This window comes from Falco peregrinus, chromosome 3 (assembly GCF_023634155.1).
Source record: "Falco peregrinus isolate bFalPer1 chromosome 3, bFalPer1.pri, whole genome shotgun sequence".
Lineage (NCBI taxonomy): Eukaryota > Metazoa > Chordata > Aves > Falconiformes > Falconidae > Falco > Falco peregrinus.
In genome coordinates this window covers 111,869,544-111,887,015 of record NC_073723.1, presented here as the reverse complement: position 1 = coordinate 111,887,015, position 17,472 = coordinate 111,869,544, and the positions used below count along the sequence as shown (strand labels likewise).

The following is a 17,472-nucleotide window of genomic DNA, read 5'->3' as shown; positions in this document are numbered from 1 at the left end:
TGGGCACGGCTCGGGAGAGGTCCTGTGAGGGCAGTGTAGGAAAGGTGCACGGCACCGAAGCCTTTATACGAATGAATAGCAGGAAACAAAATCCTTTTTGTGCTGCTCAAGTAAGGCATTGAAAAGCCATGCCGGAATTACTATTCTTGATCGCATTTAGTTTGGAGTTAATATGATTGCTTCTTGGGTACCTGTCTCCTAGGGTCATTTATTATGGTTTTCATCCTCTGGCTGTTGGAAAGTCGTGGTCCAGATTATGAGGAGTGCGGGGGGGAAGGGTTCCTTCTGTTGGCTTTGCCACCTGCGCCGTATGCGGTGGGGGAAATGCAGGGAGGGTCAGGAACGTGTATTTATGAGCTGAAAGCCAAGATTTTCATGAGTCTGAGTTAAAAACCTGGTGTTTGGGAGGGGTGGAAAAAGCAAAGAAGCAACTGAGCCCAGTAATCACCGTGAGACTTGTGATGAAGTAGTGAAAACTGGCCACTCCTGCTGCTGCTCCAGACTCTCTGCCCTCTTTTCCTTTTACTCCCTGCACAAAGTCCTGTTCCCCTCCTCTTTCCCGCTGGCCCTCACTCTTCCCTGGCGTTTGCTGTGCCCCAGTGCTGATGCTGGGAATACCAAGGCTGTCACCTCGTGCCGGGGTCCCTCCCCGTGGCAGTGTCACCATCCCCTGGCCGCCATCCTGTGCAAGGGCAGCAGGGCTGTTAAAACAGATGGGGCATCCCGGGTTTTGCACGTCCACCCTGTAACCTTACCACAGCACTGGGTGCCTCCCAGGGAGCTTTGAAAAAGGCATTTAATGCAATTTAAAAGCTCAAAGCCATGCTTCAGCAGCCTTTTTCCCACCACGGTGCAGCGGGTCTGCCAGGAGCAGGTGTAAATGCCGTATGTGCTCAGAGCTTGATGTCCTCGGCTGCTCCGTGCTCACCTGGAGCTTTGCTGCCAGAGGAATTGCAGTGCTCAGCCTCCCCGGGCTTTCAGCGTGTCCCAGGAAAAACTTCACAGAGCGTGGCTTCCTCCAGAAAGTGTCCCAAATTTGCTTCATCTGTTTGGAAACAAAAACTACGAGGTTTTTTCCCCTCTGCTTGGCTGGCCTTGCTTGGCTTGTGCTTCCTCGCGCGCCTGCCTTCTCCGGGATGCAGTTTTCCACCCCAGCAAGAGTGCTCAGGGGCACCGACACAGCTCATTCCATGGGGATCCAGCTCCGGACTGCAGCCCCCATCTCAGGGGCACCGACACAGCTCATTCCATGGGGATCCAGCTCTGGACTCCATCCCCCATGTCCTCAGCCTGATGCTGCTGGAGCCTGGGCTTTTCCTTTTGGCTTTGGCATGTATCTTCTGTGGCTTCTGATGCTCCCTTTTGGGTTTTTCTTCTTTTTTTTTATTTTTTTTTTTCTTAAGATTTTGATTTGATTTTTCCTAGCCCTAGGTTTGCCTGGTGCAACGCACTGATAACTTTGTGAGCGCGGCTGCCTGCCAGCTCCGAGCACTGCAGCGCGAGCTAAGATTAATAAAAGGCTGTCGCTTTTATTAACTTTGCAACCTTGTGCGTTCTTTAATTCCGGGCAGGCACCAAGTGCAGGCCTCCAAGCTTTCAGTGGCTTTTTCTGTCTTTGTGCATATAAAATAGATGCGTAGTGTCACACCACCCATCACAATGCTGCTGTCGGACAGTGCTGCAGGTATTTCAGAAAAAAGCAGGTTTTTGGTGGCGGTTGGCATTTGCCTCCCCATTTCCAGCCTGCCGGTACTGATTTGGGGTCAGTTTGGGTTTTTTATGGGGCAGGGGTATATTTGTTTCATTGCAGTTAAGTGTGCTGTGATACTTAGCTGGTGGTAAAATTTGGGGGGAAAAAAGGGTTGAACACCTTCAGGTGTTTGATACTTTTTTTGGTTTTTTCTCTGATGCTTCCTGACGGGGAAAAGACAAACTTTGCTGTGAAGGAAGCTTTAATAAACGTAGTTTGTAAGTTTGCTAAGTGGTGCGTAAATAAAATGTGTGTCCTTCACTGCTTAGGCAGTTGGAAAGACCTTCAGGTTGGGGTTGTTTTTTTAATTTTAAAAAATTATTTTATATATATATATATTTTATTAAAATATTTTAAAAAGGAGGGGAAAAAAGTATTTGGAAACGGCTCTGAGTCACTTATGGTGCTGGGCTGCTGGGGAGCATCCCACTTACATGAGCTCAGCTTGCGCTAGCCTGTTAATTCTTCGTTAGCCCTTACACATCAGGATGGGGACAGTTTTCCTGCTGTGGACTGGTGACTTGCCATTAAACTGGGCTGGTTTGGTGGGAGGTAGCCGCTCAGCGCTGCCCTGCACCGTGCTATCCATCCCTTTGCTGCAGTGCAGTTATTTTTATCTATTATATATTGTTCTCGGTAGAATTATTCTGCCCCCAGCCTGTAGATAAGGGCTGTTACTAAATGAATTTAAGCTCTTCCTTGAAGGTTAAATTGCTGCCTTGCAAGTTGGCGAGTGAGGCAGGGAGACGTGTGCTCTCCATCCCCTCCGCAGAACGCACGTGGGCTCCAGCCCTGACCTGGCAGTTTTGTGGAGCGTTAACCTGAAAAAGGCAAATACTGAACTGAAATGCTGCGTTTGGTCCCCTGAACTGGTGGCAGCTCTTCCTGAGCTATTTCTTCTTAAGATGCCCACCCAGATTTCAGCTCTCAGGTGGGATCCTGCAGCCCCCGAGGCAGTGGCACAGGGATTTTTAAGTCATGGATTTGGGAAGGCTTCTCGTAGGCACCCTGAGGATTGTTCCTGTAGGATGCCAGTTACAACGGGTGGATGTAGCATTTTTGGATGCTCCTCAAAATCGGAACAGCAGCTTGTAACCCCCCTTGGAGCAGCACAGGTGTGTAATTTTGGCAAAAAATCAGCTGGTTCTTGGTAGCACTGTCATGGTGATGCTGGTCCTGCAGACTGGATGAAGCCCAGCTCTGGTGTTGGCATCTTCTGTGGGTGTGAAATATGTAACTAATGGCAGCAGTACGGCCGAGGCAGTTGCTGCTGGTCTTGTCCTGAGGCTTCCCTCCCCAGGGTTTGGTGTGGATGGATTAGGGTGGAAAAATCTGTAGGAAAACGCAGAGAAAATGTAACTGTTGGCTGCTCAGACCCGAGGTTAACTTTTCAGTTGGCGACCAAAACAACAGTATATTTAGCACTGGCTGTGCTGACGAGGAGCAGGCTGGCGATGGGATGCTGCTGTGGGATGCATCGGCTGGGAAATATTAGGGCTTATGTCCCTGGAGGCTTCCCCTCCAGTCCTGGAGTTGTTTCTCCGTTCTTATTTTTAACTTTTTAGAAGGGGTGGGTCACTTCAATGAACCCAACAGGGTGGCTCCATGCACCTCCCAGCATCCGCGTGAGCCTCCCTGGCTCCGGCCGCGGCTCCAGCATGCTGGGTGGCTGCGGGGGTCCCTGCCCGGCCAGGGGTCCCTCCCCAGCCGAGCATCCCTGCCCGGCCAAGCATCGCGTGAGGCGGTGGCTTTCCTGCAGGTCCCTTTGTCGGTGGGCCATGTCTGTTAATAAACACGGCTGCCGCAGGTTTTTAGAAGCTGTTAGCATGAACCATTAACTCTTCCTTTTAATTATTCAGGTTGCCTCTTTTAAATTTCTTTTTTAAGTGGAGCTAATAGGCTTTGCAGAGGAGGCTTCCAACCACAGCATTTCCTCCCCGGAGGAGCTCTGTTTGTGCCTCGCCAGCTAATCTCTTTTCTTCATTATCCCTTATCTTCCTCTAGCTGATTAATTGCTTTCAATTGATTTATAAATATTCTGTTGATACATGCAGCGGATGGGAGGGGAGCGGGATGCGTCCGGGCGCATGGGGTCATTGATCCGTGCAGCTCTCCCCGGCTTTCCTAACCTGCCTTGCAAAGCTGAGCGATTTTCAGCCAGGCTTTATTCACTTTTTTTTTTTTTTCCCCCCTTGCAATTCCTGCAAGCAACCAAAAATCGTGCTTGGAGCATCGTTTGGAGCCTATGCAGACGAGCAAGCCCTGTTGCTTTTCGTGGCCCTGGTTGAACAGCGGTCGGGAGGCTGGGCACGGCTCGGTGGGCTGTGCGCTGTGCCCGCTTTGCGAGTTGGAAGGAAGGTGCCAACGTGCAGCACGTTGCCAGCTCTGTCGGTTGCATCGCAAGCCAGCCCTACCGGGGGCTGCACCGCCAGCCAGCAAGGGAGGGGGCTCTGCCCCGCTCTGCTGAGACCCCCCTGCAGCGCCGCCTCCAGCTTGGGGGTCCCCAGCATAAGGAGGTACCGGGAGGTGCCCCAAGGCCCCCCCCGGCGCCGTCTCTCCCCCAGGCTGAGCAGCCCCAGCCCCCTCAGCCTGGCTCCGCAGCAGGGGGGCTCCAGCCCCCGGTCACTGTGTGGCCGCCCCTGGCCCCGCTCCAGCAGCTCCGTGTCCTTCTCATACTGGGGACCACGAGGGCACGTGGTGACAGGGCAAGGCCGGAACGGCTTTAAGCTGAAAGAGGGGAGACTGAGGTTGGATCTTGGGAAGAAACTGCTCCCGGTGGAGGGCGGCGAGGCGCCGGCACAGGCTGCCCAGAGCAGCTGTGGGTGCCCCAGCCCTGGCAGTGCCCAAGGCCAGGCTGGACGGGGGCTGGGAGCAGCCGGGGGCTGGGGGGAGGGGTCCCTGCCCACGGCAGGGGCTGCAGCTGGGTTGCTCTGTGCGGTCCCCTTCCCACCCAAACCCTTTCACGGTTCAGTCCCAAGCCTGTGTCATGACACCGTGCCTGGCCCCGGGACTGTCGGTGGGTGCCATGTTCTTACCATGTGGGGCTGCTGGAGGGGACGTGAGCCGGGGGGGGGGGGGGGGGGTCCCCAGCCCATCCCCCCTCTGTGCAAACCCAGCCTCGTGCCCGGTGAGCAGCAGGTTTGGGCCATAAAGAAACAGAGTCTGGGTAAGCTCTGTTCGTTTTGATAAATGCAGCAGGTTGTGTGTGGGGCAGCAGGTGTCATGAAAAGATGTTTTCTGCACTGAATTCCCTAATACACATTTATATCTTGCTGGAGTGTTAATGAAGAGGGATCACTGGAATTGCTTATTTGAAACTCTGGAAGCTAAAGGGCAGCTTCAAAAAATAAAAAATAATAAAAAAATAAAGGCACTAACATCTGGTTAGCACAGATAGTGTCCGGATTTGGCACTGAGCTGCTCCCTCCAGCCCCAGCGAACTCGTGCATGTCGTTGAGGATGCAAAGTGAGCTTTAGAAATGGGGGCGCATTTTTATGTACAGATAAATTATTAACTTTTCCTGGTAGGCTTCTTTTTTTTCCCTGTTATTTCTCTGCATGCAGCCCATTCCCTGGCAGTGCCCCCCGCGGTCCCTGCACAGCTGGGCTGAGCTGGGTGGCTCTGGGGACGTGGTGGCCCCACGGTGGCCCTGCAGTGACGTGGCTGGCTGTGCAGCGGGTGGGGACGTGGCATCGCAAACCTCGACAAGGGGAACATTTCCCGAAGTCTGAGACCTGCCACGCAGCGCTGGGTTTTGTTGCTGTTTGGTTTATTACTGTTTTGATTCATTATTCTCCTCTTTCACCATAAAGTGGCTGGCGGCACAGGCACAACCCCTATGTATAGCGACTTAATTACATGTTGCTAATGAGAGATGGGGCGATCGAGCGGGCTGCCATAGCAGCCCAGGCTGCTGCTTTATCATGTATTTGCAGGAGTTTTGTAATTTCTTTGTCATCATATATGGTAATATATTCGCTGCAGCATGACATAGAACGAGGTTCAATGAATAATGTAAAACTCAACACTGAATCTATATCAGATCGGCGTTTCCCCCCAGCGTTGTTTTAAAAAAGGACAATATTGATTCTGGTGGGGTTTCAGCGCTGTCGTGGGAGCCCACATTTCGCTGGTCGATGCCCCACGCCGGGTAGCCACCCATGCCCTGTCCCCCTCCACGGCTGCGGGGTGTCCCTCGCCTCCCCGCACGCTCGTTAGCGCTGATGAAGCCGGGGAGGGTGGGAAGGCGGCGGCTTCGCTGCTGGATGCAGGCAGCGAGCAGCAGGCCTGCCTGCCAAGGGCACGGCACTGGTGGGCGCCTGGCCCCCCAGGGGGTGTGGGTCCCAGCTGGCGAGGCGCTCGGCAGTGGGGGGCTCAGGGGCTGGGGGGCTTCCCTCCCCTGCCAGCCGCTCTTCAAGGCAGAGCTGCTCATCACCCGAGAAGCAGCAGGGCAGGTTGCGCTGGGGTTTAGGTACCAGCTGAAACAACCCTCCCCAGTATACCTATTTCCCGCCCCCACCCCCCCCCCCCCCCCCCCTTTACTGTCTTTGAATGTTAATTGGGATGGGTAATTTTTGTTTGTTTTCCTCCTCTTTTTTGTTTTGTTTTGGTTTTTTTTTAAACCAAATTCCCCCAATTCTGATCCATATCTTATTCTTTTTGCAGGCCATTATCTTAGTCTCATTACAGCCTTTTTAGCATTTGAATAAAAATATTGTAAGGAGCCCAGAAGTTGTTAGGCATACAATGTCTGTGGTGATAACCATAATTCTCCTGATAAAATAACAAACACAGTAGAAATAACTCGGGGCAACTGTACCAAACGAGCTTGCAGCTGGGAGCACAGGAACCAGGCAATGATGGTGTTTTGCCCCTCTACTCGTTGCTTTTTTTGCCTCTCTACGTTGCAAACAGCTTTTGCAGTGCTATTCGAAAGAAGGAGAAAGTCACTGTGTACGTCACTGGGTAGGGACATAAAAAAATTTGTTAAATCCCTGTGGATTTTTCTCTCCGTTGAGGCTTTAATTAATCATGGCAAAAACTCTGGGCAATGCATGTGCGATTTTCAGGAGCTTAAAGTACTCCGGCAGCGCTGGAGGAGGAGGAGATGCCAAGTTCCTGAATGAAAATTACTCTTACCTCCTCTGGTTTTGGAGCCAGATCTACGTTAATTAATCCTCTGCCTCACACGTTACGTTTTGCAGCCTCGCCTCTGTCGGGTTTTGAACTCGCTAAAAGCAGACAGAGGCTTCCCAAAGCGCCGCGAAGCTCCCAGCCGCGCGCGCTTCTCGGTGACAGTGCCAATTTGTCACAAGTGAAGTGTTTGACAAAAACGTGTCATTTCTGAGAAAAGTTTTTCCTTGAAAGGAAAACCGGGGGGAAAAAAGAAATCAGCTCTGTTTCGAAATGTCTCCTTTATTTGGTTTTTGGGGGTTTTTTTTCTTTCTTTTTGCGAGATGTGAGGATGGAGAAGGGGGTTTCCACGGTGCAGTGGAAATGTTTTGGCAAGTTTTCCTGGAAGCAGGCGGCATTTTGCTGCAGGAGGATTTGTAGAGGGTCTGTTCCTCTGTTCCAGTCGGTGGGTGGGTGGTTTTTGTGGACAGCACTGTTCTTCGGGTCAGATGGAGCTCTGCAAGGACCAGCTCCTGTCCAAAGGTATGGAAACACATTGCTGGCTTTCTGCAGAGGTACTTCTCACCGCGCTTGCATTAGTCAGCAGTCACCGCAGGTGCCTGTGCCTTCAGGGTAGTACATACATCCACATCTATATGGTCAAGCTGCATTTAATGCACCACCAATTGCCATTAAGTGTTCTGGTGAGAACGGTACCTTTTTGAGTGGCGATGCTGAAGCTGAAGTGCTTTTGGAGTCCGCTGTGACTCCCTGTTGCCAGTCTGTAGTGGTCCCTGCCCTTGCAGGGGATAGTTGGGATCCTCAGCCTCACCTTGAAGGAGGTGGGTGGGTTTGGTGGTGACCACCCATAGCCGGCTTACTCCAGAGCCATAACCCTGGTGGGACCGGGAAGCTGGAGATGGTGCCTGATGCAGGTTTGTCCTCTGGTGGAGCTGCCTGGTTTGGATCAGCCCCCACATGCCACATCTGCAGGGACCTTCTGAGCCAGGCTTGGGTGGGGAATGGCCCCCCTGCCCCTCAGGAGGGGCTTGGCTGGGGGGGGTTGAAGGAGGCAGGTAGCTCCCTGCCAGGCTTTGCGATGAAGGGACAGACCCGTTCACACCAACATCCAGCGCCTGTCCCCCTTGCCGGCACAGGCAGCAGCTGGGAGCCGCGGGAAGGAAGTGACTCAATGGACAAAAATACCCCCGGCCTCAGCTTCTTCCCGGCATGGGGCTGGCGTCCCCTCCCCGCCGCGCTCCCACCATCGCCCGGCCCTGGCCACGCAGTAACGGGCTGCTCCAAAGCAAGGGCAGGACCCCAGAGCCCAACCCCAATGGAAGCGCTGCCCAGCCCCGGCTGCACCATGCAAACCTGGGCAAGGTGTGCACTGCCTTCTAATTAACCAGCAGCACCCTTTTCCCATGCGCCTTCCAAAGGGGTTTTTAAATCCAATAGGAAGGGGGTAGGAGCATCCCTGCTGGGCTGAAGAGCAGCGGTGCTGCCCCATCTCAGCACATCTCACTGCATGCGTGTGCTGGGGATGAGGATGGGCACTGCTGGTGCTGTGGGCGTGCGTAGCGCTGCTTGGCGCGCCATTAGTCAGCAGGAGCAAGGATGCGAGCCCAGCCCAGTCTTCCCGCTCGCTTCAGCGGGTCGGAGGAGGCTCCAAGGAGCTGCTTTTGGGGAGCTCAGGGCTTGTGCAATGCCCGTGACGCAGGGAGCCTCCTCCCTAGGTTTGGTGTGGTGGGGCCACGGCTGCTCTGCCCCCTTCCCGTGCCGCGGCACATCGCACCGAGAGGCGCACGCTCACCTTTGTGCCATGCTTGTTTGCAAAGCAGAGGTAAACCAGCCGGTGCTCCCCCAACCCGGTGGCATTGCCTCGCTTGCCTGGGGTTGCTCCAGCCAGCGCAGCGTCCCTGCTGCACCGGGAGCTGAGTCGGCACAGGCGGTGCGCGCTCCGACTTGATCCCCGGGGAGGGGAGTTGTGCAAACAGGGAGCGATGGGAGGTGACGCAGCAGCTAAGAGCTGAGCTTCCGTGGGCATGGAGGAGGTTGGTGATGGTAGGGGGTTGGGGTGATCAGGGGGCATCACACGCCCTGGCAGCGACGCTGCGGGCGGTGCCATGGCATGCACCAGGCTGCCGGCAAACGCGAGCACCTGCCAGTGCCAGCCTGTTGCATGCACTGGAGTTTATTGCAATGAAAAGCAAAGCTTGTTGCAAAACAAACCTGACTCCCTTCCTAAGCTGCTGGGGAGGAAGCAGCAGGGCAGGAGTGGGGCAATGCCCGGCAGTGGGGCGGGGGTGGGTGGCAAGGTGGGCAGGGGCCTGGTTTATTGACCCAGGCTCGCTTGGGTGTACGAGATGGCCACGGCTGTGCCTCTTCCCAGCCAGGGATGGCTCACTTCTGCGGTTACGTTGCCACCAGCTTCCCAAGAGTGTAAGAGCCCATGCGCACCAGGCGTGCCTCAGTTTCCCCATGCCGAAGATGCCGCTGCTGTAGGGGTGGGGGGCGCTGGGTTTGCAGTGGCTGGCCGAGGCTTCGCGTGCCAGGCGATGTTGGAGAGTGGAGCACGGTGATTTTCTGTCTCAGGACTGTGTTCTCTGAGTTTTGGGCAGCTCTTGCCCTCCTGGGCAGAGCGAGAGGTGCGTGCAGGCAGCGTGCTGGGAGCTGCCCGCAAAGCATCCCTGGGCCGGCAGCTGGGCAGTGTTCATCTGATGAGGGTAGCAGTGGAGAGACGGGCACAAATGCATAAACCCGAAGTGCTTCTGTGCGGTTCCTCATCTCCTTGGTGGGGTTAAATAAATTTAAAAAGTGGGTCTGCTGCGGAGGGCTTGGAAAGAGGCAGCCCAGGCAGCTGGGTGAAGGCAGGTAATGGGGGCGGTGTGTGCCATAGGGGAGCCAAAAAGCGACGTGAGTCTGGTGGGTTTTTGGAGGGTTTGGGATTGCGGTGTGTCTTTATGCAGTTTTTTATTATAGAAAAATAAATGGCCCCTATTTTCTCACTGGGTTTTTGTGGGTGTCCCTGCTCGCCCCACCCCACCAGCTCCCACACCTCTGCCCTTCCTCGCCGTGGGGGTCCAGCCTTGGCGGCTTGCGGCGATGCTCCTGCAGTGGTGGGTGCTGTGCAGTCGCCACCCGCCCTGCACAAAAATAAATCACAAACAGCGCTGCAAGAGCAAGCGCCGCGTCCGTTCCCCTTGCAAGGAAGAGCTTTGCCGTGTGCCGGAGGCAGGGCTGCTCCGCAGCGCGTTACCTTGTGCCTCAGTTTCCCCACCGCGCTGCCGGTGGGTGGGCCCAGTACCGCAAAGAGAGCGGGCGCCGTTCCCCGGCTCGGTGGGGTGGCAGCAGGAGCGATGGCCGGCGCCGGGAATCATTTTCCGCCACCGGGTTGGTGCGGCCCGGGGCGGCGGGGGAGAGCTGCGGGCCTCATCCTGCGCACCTCGGCTGGGGCTGCGGGCAGAGCCACTCCTGCTGGCGTGACATCAGGCTGGGGCAACGCGGCCACCGGCGACGGGTCAAATTCCCGGCACAGGTAGCGTCCACCGTACTTCCGTGCAGCGCCGTGCTGGGGAGGAGCTTGCCCGCCCGGGGAGCCCCAAAGCCCGGGGACCCCCGAGCCCCCCGGCCCCCGCCATGAAGTCGGAGCAGGAGAGCGAGCCGGGGACGCGCCGCGGCCAGCGGCGTTTCGCTCCGCTCCCGGCCTATTGTTCGGGTCCCTGGGGGACAGCGAGGGGGCAGCGGGGGACGATGCTCAGGGGCAGGGTGCTGTGTCCCCGCGTAGCCCACGCAGGTAAGGGGGTCCCGGGGGGGTCCCGCCGCCTCGCAGGGCGGCGCGGGGGGGGCCGCGGCCCGGCGGGTTGTTGCCCTCCCCCGCTGGCTTTGTGCCGTTGCAGTTCGCTTCCTCCTGGGAGGAACAAAACACGGGCGGCTGCCGAGCGGCCTCGAAGCTCGCCCGGGCCGCCGAGGGTGGTCGTGGCGTGCGGGCTGGGCCCCCGCTCCCAGGGCAACGCCGGGGCTGGGGCCAGGGGGTCCAGCTCCCCCGCGGCCCGTGGGGACGGCGGCCGGGCGGCCCCCCCGCACCCCGTAGCCCATTTTGTCTGGCGAAGTTGGAGCGTGCTGGGAGCCGGCGGGGGCTCCCGGGGGCTCCGGGGGTCGCAGCCCACCGGCCGGCTGCTTTTAAAATCCTCTGTGCTGTTGTAAGCAACCCCCGAGCCCCTCTGCCCATCCCCTCCCCCCCGCCCCGGCATGCACGGGAGGTTTATATCAGGTTTGATTATTTTTTTTTTTATATCCGTTGTGCGACAGCCACCGGTGTGCAGACAGGGCAGCCGAGCAGGGGTCTGTGTGGGGGAATAGTCCTTCTGGGGGGGGGAGGGGGGGGGGGCAGGACATGGGGGTAATTTGGGGGGGAGTGAGGGACAGGACACGGGGGTAATTCAGGGGAGTGGGGGGGTGGCAGGACACAGGGGTAGATTTGCAGGCAGACGCGAGTGCCGGTTGATGGTGCACAGTGGGGGCGTATGGCTGGGGGTCCTGTCCCGGGGTTGAGACCCTATCGAAGCACCAAGGCCAAGTGTCTGGAAGCATGTGACCCTATGGATGCACCGAGGCCAAGCGGGTGTCAAACTCAGAGCATGCTCAGAAATGGCGTTAGCGAGGATGTATGTGTGTTGGGCGAAAGCTTTAACCTGAACTTGCTGAGGAGCATGCGTACCCATGTCCAGGCGTGACAGCTCGCTCACTCGCAGCATAACGGCGGGTAGCAGGGGTGGAATCTAAAGCTTTCTCCTTGGAAAGTAAATGATGGATGTGTGGAACCAAAATTCCCTTCGTTAGCCCGAGAGGCTCTGCTGGGCATGGCTGGGGTCCCACTGCCCACCTGGGAGGGAGTGGTGGTCCCCAAAGCACCGCGGTGCTGCGGTAGGTGCTGTGCCCAGGGATGGAGCTGGGATGTGCGGCAGCAGGCCTGGGCTGGGTGTCGTGATGGACAAGTCACTAAGTCACAGGCCCTTGTTCTTGACCCCTCGAGGAGGATGCTGCTGCATGGGGCTTTGGTTTTGAGCCGCTGTGTGTCCAGCGTGGTGTCTGAGGGAGAGGCTGGACACGTTGATGTTGCACCAGCAGGGTCCCAGGCAGCGGCGGGTAACTGGGTCTTTTGCAAATCTGAGCGTGTTTTGCACAAAGCAAATGTTTTATCGAGTGTGGGCTCCTCTGCGGAGAGGCCGGCTCCTTGCAGACATCGGTGTGGCAGTGGCTGGTCCCCCTGCTCCATGCCTGGCTGTCACCCAGCCCGGTGCCTGGTTCTTCCTGCTTTTCCTCCGAATTATGCCGTGTTGGGATGTGGCGAGGGAGGAAAGCTGGACGTCCTGCAGGCTGTTTGGGAGCGATGTCAGGCTGGACCTTCCTGCAGGAGGCTTGGCTCCTGTTTTGGGAGCGATGTCAGGCTGGACCTTCCTGCAGGAGGCTTGGCTCCCAAGCTGGAGAGCTGCTGAAGGAGCAAAGGCGCTGGGGATGCTCTTTAAAGTACTCGCTAGGCTGATCCCTGGGTCTTAAATCGTTGTTTTCTTCTAATGATACTCTTTTATTGTATGACCCTTGTACTTGCCATCCCAGGACAGAGGCGTATGTATGTCCATGTGTATTTACGTGTGTGTGTGTGTACCTACTATCGATCGATCCTGAGCCAGAGCCCTGCAGGAGGGAGGGAACGATGACCGAGGGTTCATGCTCTCAGTGGGTGAAGGTCTGTTAGGTGATGCCGTTAGCTCAGAGATTTTGCATTTTCCCATCTTTCCCCCTTTTTTTTTTTTTTTCCCCCGCTTGCATCCCCGTGCAGGGATCACCTGTGCAAATCACCCCTGGGGGTTGATCCACTGATCTTCAGCGCTTGGTCCACAGCGAGATGTGCTCTCTGCCCACGTGTGGCCATCACTGCCGTGAGCCAGGGCACGCTTCCATCATCTGGCCGTTTCCCTGCTGATGTCCTGGATAAAAACCCCCTTGACTTGTGCCCAGCAAAGCAAAAACCATCTTGCTGGCAAACTTGCAACAGCGGCACAAAATGCAGCTTTCACCCAAGATACTAATTTCACCAACATAAAGCTTGACGTTTACACCGCATTCATTTTTAATCTGTACCCTCTCAAGACAGAAACGCGTGTACAGCAATCGTGTCAGCTGAGTTACACAGGGGAAAAAAAAGGCTTTTAAATGGATGTTTTTAAAGTGATGCCAGCTCCAAGGCCAGTAAAAGGCTTTGCTGCTGCATGGCCGGTGGATCTGCTGCCGAGAGGAGCCCAAGGTGGGATTTGCAGGAGCAGGAGTGGAAACTTCGGCCTCAGATGCTGTCTGGAGGTGTCCGCCACAATTAAAACCCCTGCAAAAGTCTTATTTACGTTGTCTCTTCAGGGCTTAAAGCGTCAAGGGTGCAGAATTCGATAGTGTCAGGGAAGTTTAATGCTATCAACTGAAAGATAATTAACAGCCAGTTATTTCAGCATGAATGGTAGTTTTTGTCAGTTAGTCCGGGAAATGTTTAAATTGCATTAATTTTATCGCTGCCCACTTGGGGCAGATTTGGAAAGGGCTGGAATGAGCCAGCATGTGACAGGGCTCGTCCGTGCGGGATGATACCTCCTTCCCCCCAGGTCCTCAGGAATTGTAGCGTGTAGTCACACATGTACTCCAAAAAAAGGTTAAAAAGATAAAAAGGGGCAAAAATGCTGGGGAAAATGTGCTGTGGCAGCTTTTTGCCTCGAGGTTGTTACATTTGGGAAGCAATTCCTAACAGCACATGTAACTTTGCACCCCAGCGTAGCAATGCTTGCAAGGGCAAACTGCAAAAATTTAAAAAAAAAAATTATTCTGTCCTCCACATGGTATTTTTGCATCATGTTGGGGATGCGTGTGGAGCCCCATGTGTGGGCTGCTGAGCCCCGGCCCCTGTTAGAGAGGGGATGCTCGCTTCAAGCCATGGGCAGCACCTTTGTGCCTTCAGATGGAGACCCAGACCCATCCAGCCCATGGGAAAGTGTATGGAAATCCCTGCCGAGCCGTCTGCATGGGGAAGAATAGGGGTTGGAATGAGGTTCCTGAATAATTGGCCCTATTTTCCCAGTTATTGGAACTTTTCTGTAAGGATCGCTAAGGGCTGCCTGCAAATGGCGCTTTTTGAATCATTTATTGAGGCGCTTAAACTTGGCATGGGTGGGAGGGATGGGGAGCCCGGGGGAATATCAGAGCGGGGTGGGAATCCTGCGCAGCGGAGGGTAATGACGGGTGCAAGGCAACACCGGCGCTCTGCTGCCGTCCAGCCTGCCTGGCAGCGGGTGCTGTGAAGAAGCTTGGAATGATGCAAGAAATCGCTCGTGAAATGGTTTCCAAAGGAGACCGGGAGATGCTGTCACTCCCATCGCTTCCCTGAAATGCCAGCTTCTTTCCCAGAAAGCCCTTTAGAAACTCGATGGGAAGGGTCCGGATGGTTTGTCTTGCCGCAAAGCCTGTTCCAGGTTTTTATGGTGAAGGCACCGGCAGCAGCCCCAGGAGGGAGCTGGGAGGGGAGCAAGGACTGCAGTGCTTGGCGGTGTATTGAAAAACTGGTGAGGTCTTTCACTCTCCAAGCCTAGCAAGGGGTGTAGGGTTTTCCTGGCGCACCTTGGCTGCATGGCCTGCGTGTTGCAATTTTTATGTGTATATCTATCTGTAAAAAAAGGGGATTGTGCTTTGCAATATATGTATGTATTACAAAATGTAGATGTATTGCAAAAATGAATACGTATCACAAAGCACAATACATTTTTTTTAATAGATGATGTATATATATCTTAAATTATATGGATATGCCAAAGCAAGAATCCCTGGTTTCTGGTTGATCTGGGGTTCCATAGCTGAGGTTTTGCCATAAGCGTGCAGCTGAAGCTGTGTGCCTGGCAGCCGGTGGCACGGGGCACACGGTGCCATACGCTCCTTCCCTGCTTGCACCTGCAGCTTCTTCTGGATCTTGGATTTAATCTTGCAGTGGTTTCAGGAGCAGAGTATGAAGCTGGGGATTAAATGGCCTTGTAGCCTGCTTCAAAGGAGGAACGCCTTTGGGGTGCTTTTTGCCGTTTTCTAACCAGGGCTGGAGCAGAACGGTGGTTTCGGGGAAGCTGTGTTGGGCAGCGCTTTGTAGACAGGAGCTTTGTAAGAAGCGGCTGAAAATCTGCTTTCGGGCTGTGCCCAAGGACCCCTCCAGGATTCCCTGCTGCATAAATCCACCCCCCGGGCTGCCCTTCCTTGGGACTGTTCAGGGGTTCCCACCAAAATGCTGCAATTTGCAGAAACCCGGCGGGTTCCATCGCCCTTGCGCCAACTGCCCTGCCTCCCTCCTCCCGCACTGGGTCTTTGCTGGGGGCAGCCCACCCCATCTCCTGGGTGAGGTGGCTTGGAACGAGACGTGGAAATTAATTATCCATGTGGGAAACCTGAGCGGTTCGTGGCAGGCACTGGTGCTCTGTGGGGTCGCCCGGGGTTTTGCGCACCTGGGGAAGGCGCTGGGTGGGTTTTGCACAGCAAATACTACACGTGTACGGGTCCCTCGCATCCCCCCGGCTTCCCAAAGGCTGGAGGGGAAACGCTGCACTTCTGCAGCCCCCCCAGGGGAAGACACCTCCAGCCTTGACCCCCTCTCGATTCTTGCTTTTTACATGAATTTCAAGAAAGCGCTTTGGACTGCACCGAAATCTGCAGCCCGGAGCTCGACTGTTCCTCGTTAGTGACTTTACTGCTAAATAATTTACAGCATGGGGCCTTGCCAGTTTTCATACGGGAAGCATTTCAAGTATGCAAACCAGATTTTATGCCTTCCTGGCGCAACTGCTGGTGGGGCCGGGGGGGAGCCGCCTCTCCCTGTCCTGCCGCCACAGTCTCCTCCGCCGCTTCGCCAGCGCGAGTGGAGGGACCTCGGCAAAAATAGGAGACAAACCCTCTGTGTTTCGTGCCCAGCTGGTGGCCCCCAGGGTGTCTGATACTGGGGAAAGGACCCAACAGCAGCAGCTTGGAGATAGGGTGTTGATTTCTTTTGTTTTTCTGTAACCATAACATGCATGCTGAGGGGTGGGGGTTTTCTCCCCATATCCCCAGGCACGGTGCAAACCCAAGCAATCACTAACCCCCTTTGGATGAGTAAGGGTTTTTTCTCTGTGTGTTCTCAAAGGCGGGGGGGGGGGGGGGGGGGGGCGGGGGCGGGGGAAGCAGAATAAAGCTGTTCGCACGCTGCCGCGAGTCATTTTGCATCGCGATGTCTGGCTCGTGCGGAGGATCGCAGCGGCGCATGCATGGCCCAGCGGTGCTTTGCAGGAACAGGGTAGCGAGGGGAAGTGAGGGTATGGGTGCAATGTAGGAATAGCAGAAAAGCACTTTATGACCCCCAGGAGTGGGCATAGCTGTAGGAAAGGAGGTTGCTGGAGCTTTCCCGCTGCAGAGGGGACCCAGGCTGGGATGTGCTGGGATGCACTGGGATGCTTTTGCCACACGGCTGCTTTGAGGGGTGTAGCTTTCACCCAGTGTAAACCTGAAAAATTCAGGATTCAGGTCTGCAGGTGGAAGCATCGTCTTCCCTTTCGCAGTCTCAGAGAGGTTTTGCTGAATATTTCTGAGTACACCCCACACGCGTGGCTGGCCGGAGCAGACTGAAGCGCATCCTATGGGGCACAGCAGAGCTCAGCAGCCTCTGTGGGATGCTGTCCATATGAGCACCCCGCCAGTGAGTGGTTTGGGTGGGGAGGTGGTTCTTGGTTTATTTTTATTATTACTATTATGTATTAACACTTATTTTTAATTTCTTAATGCAAAAACTGGAAACCAGTACCCAGGGAAGGCTCCCCACTCCCTACCCGGCACCTCCCCATCACATCCTTCCTCCTCCTCCTCCGGTCCCGGTGTGCTGCGAGCACTGCTGCAGGTTTTGGGCTGTGCAAAGCGGTTTTGCACGTGGGGTGGTCGCCTCGGCAGCGTTTCCCCCGGGTTGGAGTTTGCAGCGGGTGTGTGGGGCCGTGCCGGGAGCCGTCGGTCACTTCCTCACATTGTGTCTCCTCTTCCTCCAGCGCTGCTGCGGGAGGAGGTGGCCCAGCTGCAGGAGGAGGTTCACCTGCTCCGGCAAATGAAGGAAATGCTGACGAAAGACCTGGAGGAGACGCACGGCAGCAAGTCCCCGGAGGTGCTCTCGGCCACCGAGCTGAAGGTGCAGCTGGCGCAGAAGGAGCAGGAGCTGGCACGCGCCAAGGAGGCTCTGCAGGGTAAGGGCTGCGCGTCCTTCCTCGCGTGCACCCCCCCAGCACAACCCCAAAATTCCAAGAAATTAATCACTGAGGCAAGGAAAACCTGTCCTTTTCACTTGGGCTGGGCAGCATGCATTCACTGTGTGCATGTGGGGGGAGGGGGGGGGGGTGATGGCAGGACAGTGCTCCCTGGGACCCCCCTGCTGTCCTGCCCTGGCGAGGGGTGGCACTGGGACGGGACAAGGGGTGGCACTGGGATGGGATGAGGGGTGGCACTGGGATGGGATGAGGGGTGGTACTGGGATGGGACGAGGGGTGGCACTGGGACAGGACGAGCTGGGAAATGG

The 17,472-nt window shown here is 55.8% G+C and overlaps 1 protein-coding gene across 5 annotated transcripts in view; it reads left to right on the top strand.

Annotated features, from left to right (window-relative positions):
* The window catches only part of KAZN (kazrin, periplakin interacting protein), a 226,534-nt gene that overhangs the window by 196,709 nt on the left and 12,353 nt on the right, over positions 1 to 17,472 (top strand). For 2 of the 5 annotated variants that reach the window (XM_055799768.1, XM_055799769.1), the window contains one exon: positions 16,952 to 17,143. In XM_055799768.1, the coding sequence (XP_055655743.1) occupies positions 16,952 to 17,143 (192 nt within the window). The other 3 variants (XM_005229616.3, XM_055799770.1, XM_055799771.1) reach the window with 3 other exon arrangements.